The sequence below is a fragment of the Clinocottus analis genome, unplaced genomic scaffold (genome assembly GCF_023055335.1).
Source record: "Clinocottus analis isolate CAN_PGR_092001 unplaced genomic scaffold, fCliAna1.0.p SCAF_7, whole genome shotgun sequence".
Lineage (NCBI taxonomy): Eukaryota > Metazoa > Chordata > Actinopteri > Perciformes > Cottidae > Clinocottus > Clinocottus analis.
In genome coordinates this window covers 523,748-551,563 of record NW_027176229.1, presented here as the reverse complement: position 1 = coordinate 551,563, position 27,816 = coordinate 523,748, and the positions used below count along the sequence as shown (strand labels likewise).

Genomic DNA, 27,816 nt, shown 5'->3' with positions numbered 1-27,816 from the left:
CAAATCTAGAGATTGAGACATAAACTCATGTTTACAATGTTCACTTCGGGAATAAATCGAGAGAAGTAGAGTCATTTTCTCATAGACTTCTATATACAACTGTACAACCGGAGGAGTTGCCCCCTTGTGGGCAGGAGAGAGAATGCACGTTTAAGACACAGGGAGTCAAGTACCAAGCTGCTATATGGGCATGAAGCCTGGAAACACACGGGGAAAAAGGTTGATAAATCCACCTACCGACAGTAAACCTCCGTCAATAATGTTTCAGCTTTTTCATTAAAACCGTATAAAAACAGATTGTTTTCTTTCTGCCGCAATGCTCATGTAGAAAGACTGAAAGCAAGACATCCGAGTAGTTAATCATATCTTTTATTGCTATGTGCTCCCCATTACAACAAACAGCATCAGTAGTGTACACTTCAATCTACACAAATACATAGGAAAAGCGAATAGAGCGGAGAGTGACTGACAGTCATGACAATCGTAATACTCAAAATGCACGGACAGCACAGTGGGTATTATTAATACAGTACATGGAGAATGCATTGCAGTATTATCTGTCTGAGGCTCAGGGATTGTCAATGTAACATCTACAACTACATCCTATGTATTATTACAAGCTCTGCATAACATTAGCAGCAATGTTGTAAAGGCAGCAAGTAAAGGACGTGAAAAGAACAAAGGAGGGAAATGTAAAATGGTTAGACAATACTGACATCTACTAACAGCATAAAAACAACTTTACTGCTAAACTATGAATGTTTTATTGGTTAAAATAAAGCATTTGTCTGGTCATGTCACTGTGATGTAACAGCTCTGGTAACGTCTACAAAACAGCTGTGAAAAGACAGCTTTCTGACAAAGTAAAACATCTCAGGATCGAGCATGTATATGTACATCTAATTGTTTGCAAAAAACAATGTCATTTCTAGTCTATCATTTTTTTAGGTTTTTTTTAGAAATCCATTTAGAAGATGAAAATGGGGTTGAAAAATATTTTCATAAATGTGATTCAATGGTTTATCTGCTGTATTGAAGAGTTGGCACAGCACACACTAAAAACAAAGCTGAACCCTTTAAGTCTCAATAAATATTTATGTACTCAATGCTATATACATGTACTATACATTGGCACACAGGCGTGAGTATGAATAGTTATTTATTTTGCTGAAAACACAAAACTGTGTCTTTGCTATTGCAGTCAGATGCATGGTGGTTGTGAGGATTTATTTCAATAAATAGCTTTTTCTCTCCTGAACCGTCTTCCACCATAAAAAAAAGCCTTTTCAGAAATATTTTGAAAAAAAAGAAATAAAAAAGTATATATATTGTCGAATCCTTTTCAGCGTCTTTTGCTTACAATGATGCATTGTTCCTACAAACACAAGATGTTCTATAAAACCTTGTTTGGTTGGATGTGAATGGGTGTGATGAGCTCAAAGCTCCATTGGGCGAAATGTGTAACGTTGTAATCCAATTAGCAGTGTGAAAGCACACTGAACCACCTGAGAATACACACCTGTACCACTGCTTTTAGCACATCGGCTCTCGAGGGCTAACAGCTCCCGGGCTAACAGCTTGTGTTAGCACCAAACTGCACAGAGCTGAAATAAGCAAGCTGGTTAGAAAAGTGGAATATTTAGAGGCTAAAGACATTTACAGATGATCACATATTTCCCTCAGGAGTTGGTAGAGACCAAACGGAGCTAAAAGGAGCTAAAAGGAGCTAAAAGGAGCTAAAAGGAGCACACATGTTGGATTTATATTCATCAGGTGGACAGAAACTTGATTCAGTGGGACGCTCGTGTTGCTCTGTTTCTGCTGGATCGGTAAATACTGTGAGTTTGTTTGGGAGTCTTTCTGCCCCCTAGTGGTCAGAAAAAGCTTAATGCCGCTTTAAGTAAGTTGAAATTCAAAACAGCATATGTTACTGTAGAAAATAACCTGCAAATCCAACACTGAACAGCATTGTTCAAGACGAGCATTTACACTTTCACATCAAAGTAGAACATTTCCAAACACATTTCAGTTGCGTGGTATTTTTTTTTTTAAGTTGTTCAAACTGAACAAGCACCTGCTGTTTTTAACACACAGTTTAGGAACACTTGCTAAGTACGTTCCCTACTTAGTTCCCTTCTTTGACCAAACAACCTTTCTGAGCAAAAACCTTCACAAGGAGGTCAATACAAAGACTTGACAAGGTCGATGGCTAGCATCATACAAACTTCTGATTTATAAAAAAGGTAAAGGCCGTGGTTAAAGTTTACAAGATGCTTCTGAATGAAATAGTTTGACACTAAGATATGAGCTCATCGCTTTCTACCAAAAGTTAGAGAAGATTTATATCACTCTCTTGTCTGCAGGTTAGAAAAGGACAACCACAAGATGGTTAGCTTGACTTAGCTTAGCTTAACGCAGTGACCGCTAGCAGGAGGAAACAGCTAGCCTCGATTTTTACAAGTCGGTTTTTGTGAAGATCAAACTAACAAAATGTAATATATCAACTGATGAGCTCGGTGGCGTTGTTTAGGACAAATAGCCAGGCTAGCTCCCCCCTGCTTCCAGTCATTATGCTAAGCTACATAAGGTATCGATCATCATAACAGACTCTCGGCAAGAAAGCAAACAAGCGTACGTCTCAGGACGAATGAGATGTTGCATCAGTAAAGTCCATTTAACAAAGCTGCTGAAACTGTAAACATTTAGAATAATATATTTTATTATAATTGAATAAAATGTGTTTTTAAAGTATCCTCAGCTTCTTCAAATAATACTGATATTTTCATGTACAGTATTTACAGGAACCTTTATAAATACCCATTTCCATAAAAACTGTAGAGCGCAATTTAACAGACATTGCTGGTTATATAAAACAATCTATACAACTGAAACCATTTTCCTGATGGTTTTCACTGGTTTGGCCTCTTTTCCTTCTCGGCCCCATAAAGTCTGGTGTTTTTTTGTTTTGACTCCTCGAGTACGGGGACAGGTGCATTCTCTGCAAGTCCAGCTTCACACCAACATCTTTTTGGCAAGAAAATGGCAGTTTGTAAAGTTCAAGTAAAAAAGGGGATTATTTTTCAGCTGCGTGAGAGGATCTTCTGAACGTTTTGCTCATCGTCACTCACGTCACACTCAAAGCAAACCTCCCACGCAGCTCAAAAGGTGCCGGTCCAGAGACTGGAAGTTGACGCGTTTCATTGGCGACATGATGTTTAGCAATGTCAATCAAACCCAAAACCTCTGTGAACGACGTCCCGGTAAATGGAGCCGTTCACACTCCGAATGCGTTTTGTTTCAAAATTCCTTGTGTCGATTTTTAACCCCGCGTTCTCGCTCCGCAGTCAGTTTCACAAATTTAATCGGCTCTAATGACTGCACCCGTTGACATTTTCCCTCTCCTGCCGTCTGCTGAGGATTTTGCCGGAAGACCCGCTGCCAAAATTGAAATTAAATGAGAAGACCAGACAAAAAGAGCAACCGAGTGGGGGTCGGGGGGGGGGGGGGGGGGGTACAGGAAGATACAGGAGTTGTTGGGTTCAAAAGCTTTGGTTGGAATTAAGCAGCTATTCATTTGTAACGTCGACTGGTAAAAAGTTTGGGAGGGGTGGAGTTAATTAAATGTCATTTTATTGAAATATTTAGCTGTCTTTTGTCTTTTTGATACCTAAAGTGATTCCCTGCTGAACACAACTGTTTCATCAGCCTTTGTTTTCTGACCACGTGCCTTTAGTTTGAAAAAAAGTACAAAAATAGTTTTATCTTCTCCTCAATGAAATGTGTTATGCTCTGGGAGCTCCCTGTGAGACGTCGTTTTAAAGTCCATATGAGGGGCGAGCGGGGAGGGGACTCTAAAAAACAAACAAAACAAAGTGAACCCGCACTTTTCTTTTTCCTCTCTCCGTTGGTGTTTCTGGCATGAGAAGACTCAGGATGAAGCTGCTGTACATTACGAGTCCTGAAGGGGAAGAAGGGCCTCGCTCTCATCGCTCCACTTCAGCGGGCCACCGACTATCCGTCGAGCCGCTCGACCTTTGACCCTCTGCCGGGGCGAGCGGCGCCACGGCGAGCAGCTTCCTGCCGGCGAGACCGACGTGTCGCGGGACCCGCCGAGGCGCCGCCGTCGTGGTCTTCGCCGGGCTCTTCTTCGGCGCGGCGCGTTTGGCGGCGGCCGCCGAGGAGGCCGTCAAAGTCTCGAGCAGCTGGGAGGCGGAGCCGAAGCGAACGTGGTCCTCGGCCTCGGCCGCCTCCGAGAACAGAGACAGGGCGCCGCCGCGCTTGCTGCAGGAGTCGCAGCACAGCTTGCTGTAGCCCGGGATGGAGCAGTATCGCGCAAGCACCTCCATCTGGCAGAAGATGGACTTGTCTCCGTTACACGGCTCGTCTGGAAGACAAAAAAAAAAAGCAAACGACGTGTTTTATTTTGTATTGATTAGTAGACAGAATGTACTGTCGTCCACAATGTTGGAGGAGTTGTTAACATGTTACGTTAATGCACAAGAGGCAACAACTGTGACTCTTTCACCGTTAGTGGGTATGCAGACAGTTTTTCTATTTTAGTTTGTACTTTTGGTGTACTGTTGATCGACTTCCCTTTAATCAATGCAACACACGCGGGAAGTGAAGGAGATATTTACGGCGTCAACATTTTTATGTGAAATTACAGATCTTCAAAAAAAGGTTTTTAGTTGTCCCTCGAGGATTTATGGAGATGAACCTATTTGCAAACAGAAAACAAACAAACACATTGACTTGCATGCATTTTTCTCCCTCATAAGGTAATGGCCGTGCGTCATGAATTGCTTCCTTTCAGTACTAAACCGTACCATAACAAGAACTTACACGCTGACAATTATGTTATTTTACGGTGTGTAAACTTACTTTAATAATTAAGTTATAATAAATAATACACAGTATAACATGTTGGGGCAACTTCCTGAATTCATTTGTAATTTCAGCCGTTTCAAAAATCCTGTTTCTCTTTCCTACCTTTCTCTTGTCAGTGTAAAGTAAATGTGCTGCAGGAGGAAGTCCCCACCTGGTTTCCTTTACTACTCGCTGCATATTCAGGATGTGCAGCCACGTCGCGAGTGGGTCAATATACATGTGTTTTTTTGCATCTTCATCCTCATGTATCCCTGCATCTCTGCTGCAAAGCTGCTTGACATTCATGCTTCATAGGGAGGGCTCCGTCAGGTAATCGGTATACGTGGACATTTAATAAATGTCATTTTTAAATAAATGCAAATTGAGCTGTTAAAGCAAGATTATGTAATGTTCACTGCACAGCAGCCCTTATGTCAATTACAGCACAACGCCATAATGAATGACTGGAGGCAGATGCTTTTGATCAATGGATCAGCTGCTGGTGAAAACCAGACGGGTCCCAGCTGATGGCCATTCATTCAGTCACCAGTCACAAAGTGATGAAGCTTGCACATAGTCATAGACATTTCTTTGATCTTTTATGTTATCTTGTAGCTTATCTCATTTCCATGATCAATCGTTTTGAAGCAAACAAATCCAACTTTCTTTTGTAGGAAGAAGAAGTTGATATTTCTTCTGTTGCAGACTTTGCGTGTGTCAGTCCTTCACTACTACTAAACACACGCTGTGTGCTGATGACCGCTCTACTCACCATAACGAGGTGTTCCACATTTCAGACGCATGTTTTCTTTGCAGCTGTTTTTTATTCATTTCCGTTAGTAATGAAAATAATTTGCAGACTCATAAAACCTGCATGAAGGAGTCATTCATCAGAGAAGTTGTATTATTGTTGTGAGCTGAAGGACAGAATATTTAAAGGAAATTGGATTATGAACTTTAGCGAGGACCCAAGAATAGAACTTTAAAACTAATTAAGGCAGCCTTGACGTTCCCTGTGATGAATCGTGCGACTCCAGTAAATTCCAAAGGTCTGCACATTGATTTCAATGCCATGTGGAAACTGATGGAAAGCGACTGGGGGGTCGGGACGACACATACCTTGTAGTAAAGGAGGTAAACCTGCAAACCTCCAGGAGGAAATGACAAATTCTGCTTTTGTTTTGAAGGAATTGTTGACAGAATTGGGGTCCGAAGACCCAGGGCCGGCTCTAGCCCTTTGGTTGCCCTCGGGGAGAGTGAGTTTTGAGCCCCCCCCCCCCACAAACACACAATATTTTACATCACTGAAGAGACAATTATTAACAGTGCATAAACAAACACCAGAATAGTTTCAGAACATTTTCTTTTTATTATTTTAAATACCTTATTACACACTCAAAGTTAGGATTAAATTAACTCCATAAAGTGTGCAAAACACTCTTTTTTTCAAATATTGCTATTGAACAAACCTCAAAACATGACACAAGCTGTATAGAGAATGACTGTGGTTAACAAGGTTTGACAGGGTTTTTTTTCCCTTACACACAAATTCCCCTCACTTCACCTCTGCTACCCCCCCCTCCTTCCCCCCCCCCCCCCTCATTGAACAAGCATCTCCCACACATCCATGTAGTTGCATTGTACAAATACATTTTATGTGACCATGTAACTTGCAGTAGATAAATTACGAGTACTGCCACCACTGCTACAAGGCTAAATAATGCTACTGATTACAATTAGTAGAATACATTTGATGTGATTATGAAAGTAATAATCGATAATAATAATAATAACAAAAACAGCAACAATAGTGCCAGTTGTGTCGGCTACTAACAAAGTTCAGAGGGAGGCAAATCAGGCGTCCTTTCTCCAGCAGTGCCGGCCTCTGAAGAAATTGCCTGAGTGCATCTGGTCAATTTAAAATAAAAATAAAAAATAAAAACAAAAAACACATACATTTTAGTATATTCCTGGGGAGGAAGTGTACAAAAGGGTGAACACCACCACTATCCCCAAAATGGTTACTGTGTGTGTATGCACCCGCTATTGTCAATTCACTAAACAGAACTTATGCCATTTATAATGAATGTAGACAGCAACTACTTTTCATAACCAGCATACGTCATCCAGATACTGGTCTTTACACATGTACATCCATGTAGGTTATCAGTGAAGTTACGTTTGCTAGTAATAGCCTACGTAGCAAATTAGCAAAGTAGCAAATTAGCAAAGTAACAGTTGCTAGCTAGCTGTGGCTAGCCTAAGTGACTCCAATGAAACGTCTAATATCCGGTGATGCACAATACTAAATGTACTTTGTTTGACTCCTTAACGGCTGAGATGAGAAGACTTACCTCTATACTTCACTTCTTTTCCTCTTTTTCCTTTTTCGTCCCTGTGCTCCAGATGGTTTGGACCGCTTCATTTTTGCAAATGTCACGGGTCAGTCGAAGTGGCCGTGCAATAGAGTTTTCAGATCGCGCAAACGATTTTCTTTTTGGAGTGAGCCTTCTTTGCAATCGAAGATCTTTGATGTGACGTGTCGAGTCTTGGCCAATCAGTTCCCGTTTTCTTGACAAAAAAAAATCAGATTTTTGGCCGAGTTGTTGTCATACCCGTATTATGACATCTTTGATGTGACGTGTCTTGCTCACAGTGCTGAAATGTGCGCTGTGAGGGCGCCCCAACTCATTTGTCGCTCTAGGCAGTCGCCTTGTTCGCCTACAGCAATCGCCGGCGCTGACAAGACCTATTTTAGAAAAAGGACTTGCATAAGGCTCTCAAAAACGCATCGCTAGCAAAACCGTTGTTTTCCTCTGGTACGGCCTTTTAAACGCCGCGTGTCGAGAGGCGGGCTTCACTCCTTCCTGTCTTGTGGTGTGAACAGCCGGGAATTTAAAAGAAAATGGCCTCCGACGCGGCGCTAATATTAGCGATATTTAATTACGAAGAGCTTTACAATTCTAGATGGAAACAGGACTCTACTGCTCAGAAGCTCCAGCTGACTCCTGCTCAGCCCAAAGTACAACTGAAAGCTCTCGTCGTCCAGACACAATTCGCAGAACAGATGGTGGTATTCGCCGTACTTTTTTTTTTTCAATATCGTGAACCCAAACCCGCCTAGTTAAAAAACCCGCCTGGTGTAATCGGCCGCTAAGCGTCCTTAATAAATGGCGTGCTTACCGTGGCAGGGTCCCGGTCTGCAAAACCTCACAGTTTCCGGTTTGTCCCCGTTACACTGATCTCCGATCCGGCAGGTGACCAGTCGCCTCTCCATCCCCTCTCCACAGCTCACAGAGCACTGCGGAGGAGAGGCAAGACAGGGGACTCGCTCACATGCTGAGACAAATAGCAGAGCATGTCACACGGGCCGCAGCAAATGTCAGAACAACTGAGTGGGATGACAAGCCTCGGCATGGAGATTTCTCTTTCCAGACGGTTCCTCACAAAGGGAATCTGCACACCCTGCTGCGTGCAGATTCCCCACGCAGCGGGCGTTTCCCTCCTGGATTGGTTTTCTGAACAGGACTTAGGAGGTTTGTCTGAGAAGCGGCATTTTGACTTCATTTTTTACCTCTGCCAGGAGGCTCATGCGATCGTTAGTGTGTCTGTGTGTCAGCCCTTGTGCGAGTCTGCAGCTGATCTCACATTCTGATGCAGCACATTGCGTCATGTGTTGTGTTGCCAGCTACAGCTGCATGCTCAAGGACCTCTCGTGGTTGGAATGACTCACACTTTCTCAACAAAAAAACTTGTTTTGTCTGTTTCATACAGCCACTTACTGCTCTTTACCGGCCCCTTAAAAACTATTCACTCTTTGAATTTGCTATGATTAAAATTTGCTTTTCATAAAACGTTGAAAACGCTCTGGTTAATATCTCGTCATCTCAACTTCAAAATGCACTCCACGATGGCGATGACGTTTGACAAATACCAAAATGGCGTCAGGGGAAATTACCCTTAGCTAAGCTGTCAAGCTGTCGGAGCTTCCATGCAGCTCACACTGTCATTATCTACACTCGCTGCATACTTATTCTGCTAATTCTTCTGCTAAAACTAAAGCTACAGCTAAAGATCAAAGCGAACCACCACGTTACTCTGAGATGGAGACAGAGGAGCCGTCTGCAGCTGTTTGTGACTGATGCTAAGATAAATTCATACAGTTCAAACCCTATATTATTGAACTATTATGTGCACAAATATGCACGTCTACGTGCACATAAAGACGGACCATATCATCAAAAATACATCTGAAACCAGCTCACACCAATCAGCTGGTCTGCAACACTAAGCAGGAGGTCTGATTTTTTAGATTTTTTTTAATCTTTAAAAGTTCTGATTTGATGAAACGGGAGCACTTAGACTGACATGTTTTCCACTGAGATATGACACTGCCCTTAATTAAATATCTGACGCCTCATGCTTCACTTTATACAAAAAATCAAGTAAGCTGACAGTTAATTGAAACCGAGGTGACGCTGAACATCCAATCAATCACAGGGATCTGTGGCTGAGAGACCCTCTAACGTTAGAGTCATCTCTCTTTCAAAGAAACCTCCCGTGGGTACCGAACCTCTGACCAGGCTCCGGTCCTCCACTGGGCGGGACACGACACTCTGCTGCAGGGCCTCCGGCTCTCCGGCTTCTCCCCGCTGCAGTACTTGCTGTGGACGGAGCGGTTGGTGCCCTCGCTGAGGCCCTGAACGCAGCGCACCGTCCGGATCTGGAAGCCCAGGCTGCCGCAGGTTTTGGTGCAATGCTCCCAGTCCTCCGAGGTCCATCTGGATGAAACAAAGAGAGCATGTTACTCGGGGATATGCAGCTCGGTTGAGCTGATTACGCCGTGACAAAAGAGTGTCTGCACACTAGAGGCGGAAGAAGTCCTACATCCATAATCCTACTCGAGTAAAAGTGAATGTGTGGGTTCTAAACAGCAGTAATCCATCAGAACAAACACACGCGACTCCTGATAATATTAATCTAAAATTTCTGTAGATGCTTTTCATATTCATGTCGAGTGAAGTTCAGGTTAGGTTAGCGAGGTCAGTACAAAACAGCTATGCAGTCGTAGTTGTGTCTAGAAATGTCTGGTTCTCAAGGGAACTTTAGTCAGATGTCTGCACTCCTGAACACACACACACACACACACACACACACACACACACACACACACACACCTGTTTATCAGTATGTTGACACCAGAGAAGCAGACTGGAGGTTGCACGTCTCTTTCTGTGAGAAGAGATGAGGACACAATTCTCCTCCTCTTGACAGTTTAGAGCCAAATAAATGTTACTTTGCTTTGATATGTTGATGACAGAAAACCGTGTATTAAAGAGCCGAACGTCCGGCTGTTCGGGGTGTTGTTTTTAATTTAGACGGTTAACTTGTGCGTTGACTGGACGACTCCCTGCCTTTGCAACTGCAGCGCGTGTTACTTTACCTGTGATTAAGGAAATAAATTATGCGAACGAGAGAAGTTGTCAAACTGAATTCTTCTGGAGGCGACACCAGGCTTCCAGTAATTAACACGCTAACACTCCTCCAACGCCTCATTGAGACAACGTAAAGGTTGTTTCTATCCACCGCTGCATGAAAGCATGCAAATTGTTTTTTAAATAACGACATTCAGCAGCACTTTATCTCACATTGCTCATGATACTGTTGGTGATAATATAATAAATATTGTTATTCAGCCATTGTCTGGTACGCTCTTTACATATATATATATATATATATAGTGATCTTTATTATATTTCACTGTTTTTTTTCAGATGACGGAAGCAGATCATACCTGAGATCGATATCACGCTGACTACTTCACAGACGACTGAAATAATAAAGAAAAATCACAATGTCTAGGTAGCCTGTGTTTTTGGGTCATGTATGCTAATAGGATAGCATACATGACCCAGTGAAAAAAAAAATCATTTTTTGAAACCACAATTTACTGCTTATGGGGCATCGTTATCTAACACAGCAGTGTGTTTAAATGTTTGAATATCAGTTTTTTATCATTCAAGGGAAACTTGGCCAAAGGGATTAATCCTCTTATTATGTTTATGATAAATCGATTCATTGTCTGGTCTCTAAAGTGCCAATTACAATTTCCCAGAACCCAAGTTGATGTCTATGTTTTACTTCTATGTTTTTTAATCAGTACAAAACCCAAATACATTCAGTACACACACACACACACAAAGAAAAGCTCTTGTTTGATGACGTTGAACTTCCAAACATCCGATATCTTTGCTTGAAAAACATGAACTTTTTGCTGCGAAGGAAACATAAACCTGCCTTCAAGTCCTTTCCTATTGATCTGCTTCTTTGATAGGTTTGAGTTTCAGTAGAAGCAGAGAGGTGAGGGATCCCTGTGAGACAGAAACCTAGAGGGTTGAACACAGCGTTATCTCACCAACCCGGCACTCTCACCGAGTGGTGAGCGGCGGATTGATCGGGGGTCTGAATCTGTAAACCCGTCACACTGCAAGATAATCTCCTCCACCAAACCTCTGATCAGACCTCCTTTCTTCAACTCAATTCCCTAGCAGGCAGGGACTGAGCGGGCTTCTCCCGGATCCTCCACGCGCTGCTTTCTAGACGATCTAGCAGCAGAATAAACAAAGAAACGGCTCACGTGGCGGGAATTATAACCTAATGAGCGGATTGTGGTTTAGATAAAAGTACAAAAAAAAGAAAAGGAAAAGTTCAATAAAAGAAAAAACTACAGAAGAAACACTCCCTTACAATCCTAGCAGACCTGCAACCCCATCTGGGCTGAAGAGACTGTTGAATGTGGGGAGAAAGAGCCGTTCCAATAATAAATCATGAATTCGGGCGTCTTTGTCTTTGTAGAGTGTGCTTCCAAAGCAGACGGCAACAGCTTTGAAAGCAGCAGTCTTTGTCTTTGGAAAGTAATTACTTACTATTCTTCTGCTTCTACTGCTCTGTAGAATTAACGAGCAATCACCCCAACCCAATCAGCCCTTTATGAAGGGTTAGTTTACCCAAATCAGATTATAATCTCAGCCGCCGAAACGTGACAATTTACCAAGTTTTCTACTTTTGAAACAAAGTGGTTGGGGTATTTTCCTGTTATGTTTTTAATTTACATTTTTGGATGAATTGAGCGCTACTAACGACGTGGTGGCAGAAATCTCAACAAACTTTTGCGGCCTATATGCTTTATGTTCTCGGTGAAATGACCCTTTAGAAAAAGGGAAGGTACGTTTCTTTCAGAGAGTTCGACAGGGAAAGAAACACAAAGTCAGACATTCACGTAGTAACACAAGTAAATCCAGATAAAATCAACCACACTGAAAGAAAGTCACTGAAAAGGCACACATATGCACCGGCTGCTGTTGTAATATTTGATTAAATAAAAGGGACAAAATATTATGCAGTTTGCGGCCTAATTTTGTGGACAGACACAAAGATGCAACCACACGCAAACTCACTCACTCACACACTCACTCACTCACTCCCACATGGTGGGTCTCATTTTCTCCTGGCAGAGAAAACAATAATGCTCATTGTGCAGGTAAACGGTGTGCATGCACAGCTACGGTAAGCACGATGGGACAAAGTTGAACCAACGCAGCACGCTTCATCTTTTCTCTTGCAAGTCAGTTTGTCAGTTGTTTCTGTTTTCCTGCTGTGAGAGACTTTTTTTTAGCCATATTGCTAATACACTACTACTAAATACAATGTGTGCATCCCGATGTCATCAATCAACTCAGAGATTGCCATATTACCAACAAACGATGTCCAAAAACATGTTTGTGTGAAAGTGGACTTTGCTGTATTTCTGAGGCTGCGATGTGAGTTTGCCTCTGCTGTGTACACACCAACATTAAACATTTAGAGACTGCAGTATTTTAGAAGTGGTTGAAGTCAACAAAAGTTACAGAACTCCTCCTTCAGACTGACAAAACCGTCTGTGTTTTGTTCTCAGCGCTACCGGCGTTTCCAAAAAGGAAAACAAGACTGTTTTGTGAGCCACACAGAGGGAGGTTCCTCCAGATGTTGAGTCCTTTGAATCACAATGACAAGCTTTTAATGTGCTGCACAGCAATTCATCCTCTTATCTGCAGGGTTGATGTCTCTGAACATCACTTTAAGTGTTTTAAGGCCAATTTTTAACAATAAACTTTTAGATCATGGCCTTTTTTTTCACTATATATTTCAGCCGGATTGAGGATTTTGGTCATTGGACTTTCTGATTCTTCTCAAGTTATCAGATCAACGGTCTGAGAGAAACTTCTGTAGCCCGATTGTTGTGGAGGGCCCAGGTTTCCTGTGAAGCTATTACTATCTAACCCTGTCTTCAAACCACATGCGACATCATCTCTCCAGAGTTTTACTCCCGTCTTTCAGGCCCCTGAGATCCGTGACCACAAAGTTTTAGACCACCTTTTTAAATTCTTATTTCTAGCAAAGGTACTATGATAATATTCAGCTTCCCTCCCCACAACCTGGTATTGCTCTACACCATCCCCAGTCATGTAATCTTATCTCGTTCAGGCACACTGTCCTACATTTCCTTCTTGACATTTATCATCTCTTCTGCTGGAATCTTAAGTTTGTCCAAACTTTCAGACCTTTCCTGAGCTCAAGGATGAGAGACGGGTCAAGTCAGGAGGCAAAAGGTTGCAAGTCAAGAAATAATGAAAAGAAAAGCCGCCCTGCTATCGAGCAAATTAGCCTTTCTTTTCAAAGGTCTGTCTCCTCACACCGACTGACTGGAGAAACCGAAGAGTGCCGAGTGCAAAGAGTCAAAAGGAAGTAGAGAGGGAATGAGAGAGTACTGCAACCCTCTTCATCCATCATGACATTGCAATAACAGGAAGTGTTTATAAATGTTGCACGTGTCATTTCGGGGAAGCTGCGTTTCTGCCGTTTTTGTTCTCACCTCTGTTTTCTCCGGTTTTGTGGATAGAAAGGGAGGTCAGTATTGTTTTTCCTTTTGATGCAATAGAGAAGACATATCTGGTGTTCTCGCTAGTGTGTGGGTTTTTCTTTATTGTTTTGGCCTTGAGGCCTTTTTGCTTCCATTTTAGTTTTGTTAACTGACCAGCTGCCATTAAATGTTATTTATTGCCTCTTACCTGACCTTACCTGCCTTGTAGGGCTGCAACTAACGATTATTTTAATAACTGATTAATCTGTCTTATTTTTTCAATGAATCGGATAAAAAAATAAAAAAATTTAAAGCATTAATTTGCAACCTTTTGTTACAAATGTATTTTATTACAATGTATCTATGTGAAGAACAAGTGTAATAGTGTGGGGTCACTCCAATATGCTTTATTTGAACAGAAAGGACTGAACGGAACAGCAAACAAACAATATTGGAAACAGGCAGTCCGCTCATCTGAGACCTACAACAAGTACATACTTTACTCACAAATCCATTATGGATGTTTCAAACAGGTTTCAAACCAAGATCTATTGAGTTGAACTGGCAAGAATAAGCTGTTCCTCTGCGAGATGGACCTGTACTTCTGCCCTTTCAGTCTCTTTTTACAGAAGTACCTCATAGGCGTCATTTCTTTGGGTGCTTTGAGCCTCTCTGGGGCTCCTGTCGGCCTTCTGGCTCCACCTGTGATTGACCTTCTGCCTTGATTATAGGGCTGAGATTAAGAATACATTTAAGTGAAATTGCTGAATAAATATAAATGCTGTAAAATGCTTGATATAAATGTTGTATTATTTAACTAACCACTTTTAGTTACCTAGTTTTATTACTGATATCCACCATGAATCCACCCTCATGCTGGGATCAGTTTAATCCTGGTTTTTGGGATTATAATGATCTCAATCATACCATGAAGTTTTGAAGTATTGTTGATCCGGATCAACAATAATATTGGATTACGTGATCTAATCCAATTTCTGAACCCATATTTTTTAAAGATTTGATCCGATAAGAATACTTAAAAAAAAACGGCCCCAGGTGGCTGACATGCTGGCGGCTGTTAATCCCAGTAGAATAAGTAGTTTGAGCTGCTGGTGGCTCTGAGAGAATAAATCAGGAGGATCACTGAAATCTGTGCGATTCATCCTCTGGGGACCTTGAACGTTAAAGTTAATTATTCCTGGCATATTTCAGTCTGGATCAAACGGGCCGGTAGAGCCTCTGCAGGCAAAAAGTCTCATGCACACCACTTTTAAAGTTTAGCTTATGCATTAAGATGCAGGAGGCAAGGTGATCCACACACACACACACACACACACACACACACACACACACACACACACACACACACGCACACACACACACAAGTTATTCCCTTTTTTGTTGTTGCACATCCCAAAGAGAAGTCAATCTAACCGTATTAAGCGCTGAACACAACCGACACCAGGGAGCGAGTGCTTCAGCCTGCATGCGCTCGCGGCAGCATTACATCGCTCGCCTTTAGTGGTTTAAAGCTCAACAGAACAGCCGGCGGGGAAACAGTAGCTCGCTCTGTGAGGTCTTCAGCACGTTACGTTGCATCATCTCCAAGTAATAAAGTTGGCTGATTAAACTGAAGCCGCTTTTGGGGTGGAGGATTCTGACTGTGGCTCTCCATCACTGATCAGCTTCGGCATCCATTTCTTTCACCTCCAGAGGCTTTTTTTTTTTGTCACGGCCCCAGAATTTAGACTTTATCACCTCAGCCGACACGATTCATTTCCCCACATTAATATTTTTACTTTTGCACTCCTGCTGCCGCTGTTCGGAGCACAGCAGCTGCTACGCACAGCTTGAGTTTGTTTTGACACAGAGAGGCTGTTTCTCCGCTCCCTTTATCTCGTCTCTAATCCAGCTGCCATCACTTTTCCAGTACCAGAGTCAAATTTAAAACCTCTTTGATAGATCTCTTGCGACACAATTTGGTGCTCCCCTTACAAGTCGTATTGGTAGGAAGTAGACCTGCTCCGGGATCTCGCACGGCGTAAAGCCATCGCTGTGATTAGAGACTCCTCGGCTTTAACTCCATCTCTGAGGGTTTGAATTTGTCGTGTTGCTAAACAAAGTGCTAAAACTAACATTAGGAGACGGGTTTAACTTCCGATTAAAGCCGCTGCTCAGTTGCAGCACCGAAGGGAATAGCTGCTGAATATATCTGCACTACTTAACACTGAGTTACTGACTGCATTACATTAGGACTTTTTCACACCATCTAGCTATAAAGTAAGGAATCAGCCAATTGAATCCATTCTCTACTTCAAAGTAGGCAACTCATCTGCTTGTTTGGACTTTTGTTTTCACCGTCTCCAGACCTCGGTGTGCTCTTCAGGAGGAGATGTGAAGATTAAAAGGCCTCTGGCCATAGGGATGTGATTCAGACCAGGAGGATCTCATGAACAATGCTATGGATTTGCATCATGGGAGTTGTAAGATAAAGAGTTACTGGCTATTCCCAAATAACTTTAAACTAGTGTGGGGACAAAAACAGCATCATTGCTGTTAGCAGCTTCTCCATGTGATATGATTTAATCTGAACAAGCTACTGTGACATGAGAGAGTGGAAAAACATCTTTTGGGAAATGGACTTAAAATGTGTTTAATTATGGATGAATAATTCAGCTGCCACTTTAAAATGCATGTGTGGACAGTGTGAAAGTGAGGACGTCTTGGCCTTTGTTGCTTTAATTATAACTATTCTACTGTAATCGCTCTCTTAAAGCAACTGTCTTTATGAAAGTGTAATACTTAGTCGCTGGAGAACAACATTTAAACATACTTCTCTGAATAAATCAGTGATTCAAAGGCTTACTGAAGCCTTACATACCTGCCATAGAGCCCATGAAGGCTCCACCGTTAAAGGGCTCTCATTCTGCTGCGGCAGCAGAAAATCATGGAAATCAACCTTGTCAGGCTTCAAGTAATGCTATTGATTTTTGGTAAACTAGCACACGGACCAATCAGCGTCCTGTGTGGAGCGACCGGCCTGCAAGCCACGCCCCTATCTGGCAGTCAATTATATCAGACCTGTAGAGGTTGATGAGCAGAGAAAGTCAGTAAAAACCTCACTTTTCTCGATGGAAAACATGTTTTCACTCTTCTCTCAACTGGCTCTAGGGAGGTTGACTGGAGGTTGATCCAATCAAATGCCTTGTTTGTTTTTTTTCGTGCCCGCCCCTTTTTCAAACAGTTTCTACTGTTGCATGTTTCTTTTTTAGGGCTGGGCAAAGTTGAATACATATTAACCGATTAATCGCATGATTTTTCTGCGATTAATCACATTATACGCCAAATTCAATAATGAAGTATCAGAACACTATAACAGCACTCTGGAGCAACAGCAAGTTAACATACATACATATATAGTTTGTATATATAGTTTCTGAACAGGTACTGTAGTAAGGGACAAGCCACTCCTTCTTTGGTCCATGTTCAGTAGTAAGGGTCCCTGTGAGGGACAAACCACTCCTTCTTTGGTCCATGTTCAGTAGTAAGGGTCCCTGTGAGGGACAAACCACTCCTTCTTTGGTCCATGTTCAGTCTGTTTCTTACCTTAAAGATGTTAAAGACCAGCAATTGATTCACTTTATACAAAAGCAATAAGTGCTTTTCATGTCTTCAGTTCAGTTTTTCTTCCTCAGTGAGAAAAGTCCAGCCTGTGTTGTCTTCAACAAGTGCGCTGGTCAATGTTTGTTTGACCTCACGCGGGCCGGACTGGGAGAGCCGTGAGACGCCAGGTCTGAACTACGCCGTCTGGGAGATATTTAAAGCGATAAGCCCCGCCCAATGCAAAAAACAACAACATGCAGTTAACACATGATCAAATAGTTAACGCCGTTAAAGGTTTGCCTGATTAATCTTGCGTTATTGCGTTAATCTGCCCAGACCTTTTGTTTTTATCGGGATTTTGAAGGTTTAAGGAGTGTGTGAAAACTTGGAAGTACAACAATCTGTTTAGATTTCTGTTGGAATGGTCATATAATAATTAACTCTACTGTTTACAATGAGACCACATGGATTTGATAACGATTTTATAGTTAATGATTTTGTATCAATCCTTTCATATCCCTAAATGCATGACCCCGTTGTGGGCAATGCTGCACATCAATGAGCAGGACTCCTTTATGGTCATGTTTATATGATTTTGCATCAATGCGAAGCAGTTCTGTGATTTGTCTCTGCATTTCATTGGCTGGGTTATTTAGGATCAGAATGAATCATCTTTTTGTATCGTCTCCATCCGTTGATTTTCCAGAAAACGTAACATATCATGTTAATGTACATTAATATGGTAACGTTGTGAGATATGCAGTGAGGGAGGGTTTCCCCCACACTGCTCCACTCTACATGGACTCACCTGGAGTGACAGATCTGTAAAGAGCAAAGGAATTGCTTTTACGTCACAGGAGTCAAAAGACAAAGTGCTCGGAAATCCAAATAAACCCCAGTTTCCATCTTGATAAAAAAAAAGATTTATGGCCGTTATGTACGCCTCACTATTCTCACTATTCCCACTATATCACAGTGACAGAGAAGAAGTCTGTACTCACTGCGGCTGCGTGCAGTCCTGCAGGTTACACATCCTGCGGATGGGTTTGGGCTTCTTGCCGGCGTCGCAGTAGCCCCGATGGACCATCTTGGTGTCCCCTTTCTTTCGACACCCATACTTGGTGTACTGAAAGCCTGAAAAGGAAGAAAAGACTTTAGCGTGCGAGTCTCTGTGGAATCCATACAAGCAGATGCAGAGAAAATTTAAAGAAACTAGGAAATATAATGCAATCAATCATTTTCATTCTCCAGACAGTTTTTGATTTAAAGTTTGGCAATTTTAGACAACATTTAATGTTTGTAACATCATTGAAAAGCATCAATATTTTTTAAACTATTGAAAAGAGTATAGTATTTTCATTGTCATTATCTCCTGAAAAACATGTTGTATTTATTTGAAAGATGCCTCATCACCAAACATCTCATTCAAACAGAAAATACACTGCAAAGATCGCTCCAATTCAGGAGCCTCGTACAATTATTTAAACTAAAAGACTTTTATGATGTTCTATGTGTTTATTAGGTTTGTCTGCACATGCAGACAACACAGATTTTGCTGTATTACCTGTGTAAAAACAGCCAGTTATATGCACAGTGTGGTTTTTAACTTTAACAACAATGCATGATGCATCTCTGCATCTTTCACAGAGAAAAGGCGGCGCAGAGAGAAACGAGTTCAGCACCGTCCTCTTTCTGACGGATAACTCCATACTGCAAACTCTGCACTTCTACAGTGGTGACAGGAGGATCTTATTGGTGAAAGATGAAATAATTGTCAATGTGATAACGTTCCAGAAGGACGAGATTCCTTTTCTCATATTTCTTTGTGTTTTAGAGCCTGATAATCATCGTCCATGAAGGATATCACACGCTCCACATTTACATTTTTCATCTTCTTCCCTGCCGCTTTCCTCTTTCACCCGCCTGTCTCGTAATCAACTTCTTACCTTGGTAACCTCTGCCCGCCCCCGTGACCCCGTGACCCCGTCCCATCTCACGTTCTCCAGTCTATTGCTCCTGACCTCCTTCCCTTTCTCATCCATCTGAACACCTCCGTCTCAGCTGGCTGTTTCCTTAACTCTCGGAAGAAGCCAAGAGTTTACCTTCTCCTAAAGAAACACACTCTCAACCCGTCTGAGGTCAACAGCTACAGACCTGTCTCTGTCCTTCCTTTTCTTTCCAAAACTCTCAAGAGCTATCTTTAAGCAAGTCTCCAGGCCGGATTCAAGCTGCCCACTCAACAGAGACTGCCCTCCTTGCTGTCTCTGGGCAACTTATCACTGCTAGCGCAGCCTCTCTGTCCTCTGCCCTCATCCTTCTAGACCTTTCTGCTGCCTTTGACACAGTGAAGCGCCAGATTCTTATTTCCTCCCTCCAGGACCTTGGTCGTGTTGAGTGATCGAGGAAATTATGAAAGTAAAAAAGTGTAATCATTAAAAACGTATAACTATTTTCTTTTTCAGAATAACCTTTTTTTTTTTTTAATGTATAACCATTATCTTTTTAACCACTGAAGGAATATATGTACTGTTTAGTCTTTTATTTAATGTACAGTTTGTGATTAGACCGTATAAAATGCATAGGACGTTATAAGTTGCTATGTTATATCATCTTTTCTATATTATGGATAAATGTAAAACGCTCTCCTGTGTATTGGAGTCCAGCAGCCAGTGTGACCATATTAGGCAACGAACCCTCAGCTTATCTTAGAGACAAGATCGAGGACTGACCCTTAAAGAAAAGGAGGAGGGGTTTAGTGTGTCTGTGAGGTACAAGAGGTGATGCACAGAGAGGACAAAGAACTTTGACTTCCTCTTCTTGTTTTTCACCAAACCACGGTCTGGAAGAACTTTCACCAGATTTAGAGAAGACTGAACTTCATATGCAACTTTACTAGAACAGGAGAAACATCTTAACCACCGTGTCCCAGCCTCAGGGAATGGGACGGGGAGCCCAGCTCGTCTGGAGGACAGGGCTCCAGCTTTAGTCTGGAGGACAGGGCTCCAGCTTTAGTCTGGAGGACAGGGCTCCAGCTTTAGTCTGGAGGACAGGGCACCCAGCTCGTCTGGAGGACAGGGCTCCAGCTTTAGTCTGGAGGACAGGGCTCCAGCTTTAGTCTGGAGGACAGGGCTCCAGCTTTAGTCTGGAGGACAGGGCTCCAGCTTTAGTCTGGAGGACAGGGAACCCAGCTTTAGTCTGGAGGACAGGGCTCCAGCTTTAGTCTGGAGGACAGGGCTCCAGCTTTAGTCTGGAGGACAGGGCTCCAGCTTTAGTCTGGAGGACAGGGAACCAGCTTTAGTCTGGAGGACAGGGCTCCAGCTTTAGTCTGGAGGACAGGGCTCCAGCTTTAGTCTGGAGGACAGGGCACCAGCTTTAGTCTGGAGGACAGGGCTCCAGCTTTAGTCTGGAGGACAGGGCACCAGCTTTAGTCTGGAGGACAGGGCACCAGCTTTAGTCTGGAGGACAGGGCTCCAGCTTTAGTCTGGAGGACAGGGCTCCAGCTTTAGTCTGGAGGACAGGGCTCCAGCTTTAGTCTGGAGGACAGGGAACCCAGCTTTAGTCTGGAGGACAGGGCTCCAGCTTTAGTCTGGAGGACAGGGCTCCAGCTTTAGTCTGGAGGACAGGGCTCCAGCTTTAGTCTGGAGGACAGGGCTCCAGCTTTAGTCTGGAGGACAGGGAACCAGCTTTAGTCTGGAGGACAGGGCACCAGCTTTAGTCTGGAGGACAGGGCTCCAGCTTTAGTCTGGAGGACAGGACTCCAGCTTTAGTCTGGAGGACAGGGCTCCAGCTTTAGTCTGGAGGACAGGGAACCCAGCTTTAGTCTGGAGGACAGGGCTCCAGCTTTAGTCTGGAGGACAGGGCTCCAGCTTTAGTCTGGAGGACAGGGCTCCAGCTTTAGTCTGGAGGACAGGGCTCCAGGTTTAGTCTGGAGGACAGGGCTCCAGCTTTAGTCTGGAGGACAGGGCTCCAGCTTTAGTCTGGAGGACAGGGAACCAGCTTTAGTCTGGAGGACAGGGCTCCAGCTTTAGTCTGGAGGACAGGGCACCAGCTTTAGTCTGGAGGACAGGGAACCCAGCTTTAGTCTGGAGGACAGGGCTCCAGCTTTAGTCTGGAGGACAGGGCTCCAGCTTTAGTCTGGAGGACAGGGCTCCAGCTTTAGTCTGGAGGACAGGGCTCCAGCTTTAGTCTGGAGGACAGGGCTCCAGCTTTAGTCTGGAGGACAGGGCTCCAGCTTTAGTCTGGAGGACAGGCTCCAGCTTTAGTCTGGAGGACAGGGCTCCAGCTTTAGTCTGGAGGACAGGGCACCAGCTTTAGTCTGGAGGACAGGCTCCAGCTTTAGTCTGGAGGACAGGCTCCAGCTTTAGTCTGGAGGACAGGGCTCCAGCTTTAGTCTGGAGGACAGGGCTCCAGCTTTAGTCTGGAGGACAGGGCTCCAGCTTTAGTCTGGAGGACAGGGCTCCAGCTTTAGTCTGGAGGACAGGCTCCAGCTTTAGTCTGGAGGACAGGGCTCCAGCTTTAGTCTGGAGGACAGGGCACCAGCTTTAGTCTGGAGGACAGGCTCCAGCTTTAGTCTGGAGGACAGGCTCCAGCTTTAGTCTGGAGGACAGGGAACCCAGCTAGTCTGGAAGAAACTTCTGCTATCAGGAGAAGAGAGCCTGGCAGTCTAGTGCAGGAACACAGAACAGAGAGAGTTTTTTCCAGCTTTGAACTTAGTTTTTTTCTTTTTACTTTTTACACTGAGCACTGTTTCATTGAGTTAAAATGAAATTGTTGTCAGTGATTGGAGCGCAAATAAAAAATCTCAGCCTTACGATTGAGTGAGTGACTGAAACCAAACAAAGTTCTGGTTCTTTAGAACAATTTAATGCTCTTTCCCTGTCCACCAACCGTGAGATACAGAAGTGAGGACTGAATCTCCCGAAGAGACTTAAAGTAAGTATCTCTGGGTGAAAACTGTGCAGTGTCAGTATAATGATGAGATGGTGTCAAACAGGCAGAGACAAGGTTTAGACGATGCACACACTCGCTATACGGGTTGAGACTGTGGGGACCTGACAGCACAGAGCTGTGAAACACCCTCAACAAAACCTATAACTTAACTCCAAATTTCAGAAATCCTAAAGATTTAGCCCGGGGTGAGCTAAAGACCGAAGACGTTATACTCATATCGGAGGAGGATTGTTATTTCCTCCGGGATCGCTGAGATAATAGTTGACGGAGTGCCACCGTTTTAGGTAAAGAGGTCTTGCCTTCCTACTCCCCCGCCTCCCACCATCCTCCTCTCCTCTTCCCCGGCAAGATCTCCGATCACGCTACAGTATCTAAGGCACTCGTCCTCTTCTCATCCTACCTCAACGACCAAACTCTCTCTCGGCTCTGTCATTCGCTCGTATGGCTTTGCTACGCTGATGACACCCAACTGATCGTCTCGTTCCCCGATCAGAAACACAGGTAGCGGCACGAATCTCTTCCTGTCTGACTGATATCTCTCACACCACCTGAAAATGAACCCCGACAAGACTGAACTACTTTTCCTTTGACATCAGGACAGCAGAACGTCTCTACATCCTCCACTGCAAACTAAATATATATATCTTTTCTGACTATAACTTAAATAAAGAAAGTAGCACTTTAGTAGCACTTAAATGGCACTTAAATACCATAATATTTGAAGAAGTTGCACTTTCTTGATTCTTGTTGTTTTGAGTTTGTACTCATGTTTGAACGCACTCATTGTAAGTTGCTTTAGATAAAAGCATCAGCTTAATGTAATGTAATGAATCCTCACAATCGTGGATATTTCACTCTTGATGAACTGGTCGTCCACGACTGTATTTCTTTACTAAACCGGCGGTACTCAAAACAACAACCCGTCTTCAAGGAGGTGTCCCTCACCATCGTTTAAGCTTCATAGAGGGTTTTAAATGATCCCTCATTGTGCTGCGAGCCACACGGGACCGACCTACCTACTAAAAAAACACTGTTAATGTGTGATCCTCTCATACGTGGGCATCAGCTACATCCTTGGTGTCAAACTCATTTTAGTGAAGGGCCACGTGCTGCGCGTTTTGATCTCAAGTGGGCCGGACCAGTAAAATCACAGCATAATGACGCATGATGTTTTCTCTATGTTTCAATCATTTGTGAAGAATTTTAGATGATAAACTCTGATTTAAGGTCTTTCAACAATTACCTAGAAACATAAAGACCATAAATTCAGACATCAGCCCTCTGTTTATCTGCCTGGACTCTCTCTCCTCTGCAGATTCCCTCGCTTTGTGACACGTTTGTGACGCCACTTTCATGACGTGATCCATGTTTACCGACTTCTAACACAATAATATCAGAGCTCACATCAATTGTCACTGTGGATCAATGGTTTGCATGTCTGTCTTATTATAAGCAGAGGACCAGAGGTTTGAATCCAGCTCTGCTAATATTGTACTTTAAAAAAACAATATATATATATATATATATATATATATATATATATATATATATATATATATATATATATATATATATATATATATATTTTTGGGATTAAACATCCCTGGCAGGCCGGATCCGGCCCGCGGGCCGTATGTTTGACACCTCTGAACTACATAATACAACGTGCATAACGCTTAAAAGAAATATTAGTACAGCTGTTTGATAAAAGACAAGCTGAAGATAAAAGTTCAAATTAAAAGCTCCATGATGCATGACAGTGAGCGACTCAGAAGCTCTGTTGTCCCGGCAGCAGTTTGATTTTTTAATGAACACCTTTAGTTGTGGTTTTTAGATTTAAATTCAGCATCTTTCTATGTCAGTTATGTGTCTTGTTTCATATGACATTTCCTGCTGTTTGTTATTGTAATGTCTTTTTTGTCTGTTGTGCACTGTGAGCCTCATCTGTTGTTGTCTGTATGAGTCTGTTGTCTATGGTGACAAATGAGTTTCCCCACTGGGGATTAATAAAGTTTTCTATATCCATCCACCATCCATCCATCCATACGTCGTGCTTAGAAACAAGGAGCTAACACAAGGACTCACGCTGTGAAAAGCGTGAAATACACAGACAATCTTATAGTAACAAAAGAAGTCTTCCTAATGGGATGGTAATTCTTCTCGTACCTCCGGCGCAGGGCTTGGAGCAGGGAGACCAGCTCTTCAGGGCCCACTCGTACGTGTCCTCCTGGATGACGTTGTTGTTATTGACAGGCACCGAGTCCTCGTGGATGATGTACTTGTACATTAAAGTAGACCGCGTTTCATTTTCTTTGGGTATAATCTGCCGACAAAGGGACAATAAAACAAACCAAAAATTAGCATGAAAGCTTCTTCTTCGCATTGACATACAGAGTGTGTGCTAATGACTGCATTGAATTTCAATAAACAGGGTAAGTATTGCGTAAGCGGCTCCCATCGTATCGACCGGAGTCTCGGCAATAACATCAGCGCTGTCCGTTGATACGAGAGCGTGATTGGTCGAAGGCAGGAACGACTACTGAGGCTTCGACTGTTCCTCTGGATCAGGTGCTGCAGGGCTCACAACAGAGAGACGTGAAGAGGGGATGCTGGTTGTGGGTTTAAGAGATCAACACTCAGATATTACTGAAAGTAAAAACAGCACCTGTAGATTAAGGCTGAACAAATCAGCAGCATGTGGACCCTTTAGTTGTCACATCGTTGTATAGTCGAGCGCTGCAGTGGTGACGTGTGTTTGTCGGCCCACTGGGAGGTTAGCATTTTCTGCTGGACTGAAGTGGTTGTGGTTGTGCTCAATGGAACGATGGAGACAACTCACTCAGTACCTTTTACACGATTCAGGGAGTGAAGAATTATAAATGTGAGCCTCAGGAATATAACATTTCATTCAATTTTCAAAGCAGAACTACTTTGTGCCGTAACAATTCAATTCTATCCTCCACTCGCTGCCAAATTAAATATGTATAATTATCTGAATGATTCACCAAAGAAGCACATAACTCACGTGTGAAAGCCTTTTTTTTCTTACCCTTTTTTGTGAAGCCACTAAATTGCCTTTCAACTTCTTTTAACTACTTCCCCGGCTCTTCTTCTAATTAAGTTGCTTTTCATAAAAATAATGAAAATGCTAATTGAACTTCAGTCAGATCTGGCCTTCTCTTTGGTGTGAAACTAAATGTTCTTAATTATCACAACGGTGAGCGTTTGTCTCGCGTAAGAACGGCAATTTAGAAAACAACCTTCCTGAGAGGAAAAAATAAATCATGTGTAAAAGGGAATATGAAAGGTAGGTGTGTGTGTGTGTGTGTGTGTGTGTGTGTAAGCCAGTCACCTCAACAAAGCCTAAATAAATATGAAGTATTAAAGACATTAATCATTGATGACACTCCGGTGAGAGATCACCAAACAGACTCAGGACAAAGACACACTATGACCCTCGTTGAAAACTGTCCGCTGTTTCCGTTCATTACTTCTGCGAGCAAAGAAAACGCCTGAAACCTTTCAAAGTTTGCATATCAGATGATTTAAGAAGAAAAAAAAAGGTGAGTTCTTATTCTATTGCATTTGTGTGCGTGCAGATTATGAATGAGTGCCACGGGGTAGATGAAGACTTCAGATTGCATTCAGTTGTGTGTCCCTTTCTGTCTGTTCTGCTGCTGGCGATGGCTCTATTAAGAATTGTGCTTTTTCTGGACCTCCAGGAATTTGTTAAATGTCGGAGGAGAAACTGCTTTTTTTTAAAAAACTGGTTTAATAGATAGCCCTTCTATGGGTTAATCTGGCATTAGCTCCATTTTCCTGACAAGTTAAATTGTCCTCAACAGGAAGACAGTTTCATTCGTCTCTTAAAGGCCCTTTATTCATTCAGACAGGTGGGTCCATTGTTTGATGAAATGTCACGGCTTTATTTGGGGCTTGACAGTGATATGTTAAAATGTTAAGAGATGCTGCATCACTATTTTACACTTTTTCTCTCTCCCGCTGCACAGAGGCTGCTGTGGTCAGAAGGGACTTGCTACTCCAATTGTTTGGATTTCATGTCATTTTAATCCTCTATGACCTCATCCTAGCCTTTGAGACAGCATACTTTAACGCTTAAAGTTCAAGTCTATAAATAAGAGACAGAGTTCACTAGAATTCAGGGTGAGGGAGCGTATCTAAAATCATGCTTGTGCATTGTGAACGATATCTTTTATCCACTGGATGCACACGCTAACGTGCTAGCAGCTAGCTCAGCCGCTGCTCAGCTGCTGTTTACTTGTGTTTGCACGACTGAACCTGGAACAGAGATGTTTAGTCCTTGGCAATAGTTTCTGTGTGAGAAAGTGTGCCAGTACATCCAGTAAAAGACACTGGGAGATGTTGGGTTTGGAGCTCCTACCCTAAGAACATATCAAGGTTTTAGACTCATTCAGACAGTTGCTGCTACAGATGTGTTCACACAGGCCAGCTCTCAGCAGGAAGCCACGATAAGCCTTTCATCTCTCTGTGGTCAGTCACAGGACTCTGTCTTCTGATTGGATGCTGGTATTCTCTGGCAGTAATCGGCCGTCAAAAATGTGAACGATCCCCAACTCTGAGCTTTCCATAGACACTGCCGCTGCGTTGCTGTATTCTCCGATGTCCTCCAACTGGACGACTTCAATTGAGAGATCCTTATAATTTAGCTTTCCAGTCCCAACACTGGAACCATTGACCATTGTGAAGCTAGAAAACAGTAATCTTGGTCTTAGTGTCAGACTTATTCAAAGTGGTACAATGTTAAATCCAACTGAGATCACAAGGTCAAGTATATTATGAAGCTCAAGTGAAGGTTCAGTAAGGAAGACACTCTTTCCTCTCCGGTTCATTCACAAGCTCAGTCTCTAAGTCTCACAGCGATTACTCCATCAGCTGAGTGTATGTGTGGGGGCGTGTATGTTAGATGAACCAATCCGAGTTTGGTAAGCCAATCACAGCGTTGTTGTCAACCTCCTACCCCCAGAAATCAGCATCATTGCCTCGTGCTTATCCTAATTCAGGATGCCAAAGACTCAAGTATATGCAATTGTAACAAATGATTGTTAACCTCTGAAACAAGTCTCTCCTAATTTCAGACTTGGAGCTCTGATTAACTCGCTTAGCTCTTAGCAACTGCTGCCAAGTTACTAACGAGAGACGTGACCATATTAACTTAAAACCAATCGAACATGAGCTCTGACAGGAGGAGGAGGAGGAGTCATTACCAGAACCACCACGGGGTCGTGCAGAGGTCCGTCCGTGTGCAGCGTCTCCACCTCGTCCTCGATGATGTAGTTCCACTCCACGCCCAAGTCGATGAAGCTCCTGGACACGACCTCCTCTCCCTTCCCGTTGAGGATGTAATGCCCCGTTGCCTGGTTCTTGATCGCTGTAATCAGTCATTTGGTTATGAAACGGCTTCACTCTATCAGTCACAAAAGGGCTCAGAGATTAAAAACATAAAAAAATAAAGAAGC

General features: G+C 43.0%; 1 protein-coding gene across 2 annotated transcripts in view; it reads right to left on the bottom strand.

Annotated features, from left to right (window-relative positions):
- Positions 1–390: 390 nt before the first annotated feature.
- Positions 391–27,816, bottom strand: part of adamts3 (ADAM metallopeptidase with thrombospondin type 1 motif, 3) — a 150,945-nt gene continuing 123,519 nt past the window's right edge. For both annotated transcript variants that reach the window (XM_068605151.1, XM_068605150.1), the window contains 6 exons: positions 27,565–27,728; positions 24,485–24,641; positions 18,370–18,502; positions 9,440–9,647; positions 8,050–8,167; positions 391–4,384 (listed from right to left, as the gene is read on the bottom strand). In XM_068605151.1, the coding sequence (XP_068461252.1) occupies positions 3,984–4,384; positions 8,050–8,167; positions 9,440–9,647; positions 18,370–18,502; positions 24,485–24,641; positions 27,565–27,728 (1,181 nt within the window). In that variant the 3' untranslated portion in view covers positions 391–3,983. The remainder of the gene's footprint in view (positions 4,385–8,049; positions 8,168–9,439; positions 9,648–18,369; positions 18,503–24,484; positions 24,642–27,564; positions 27,729–27,816) is intronic.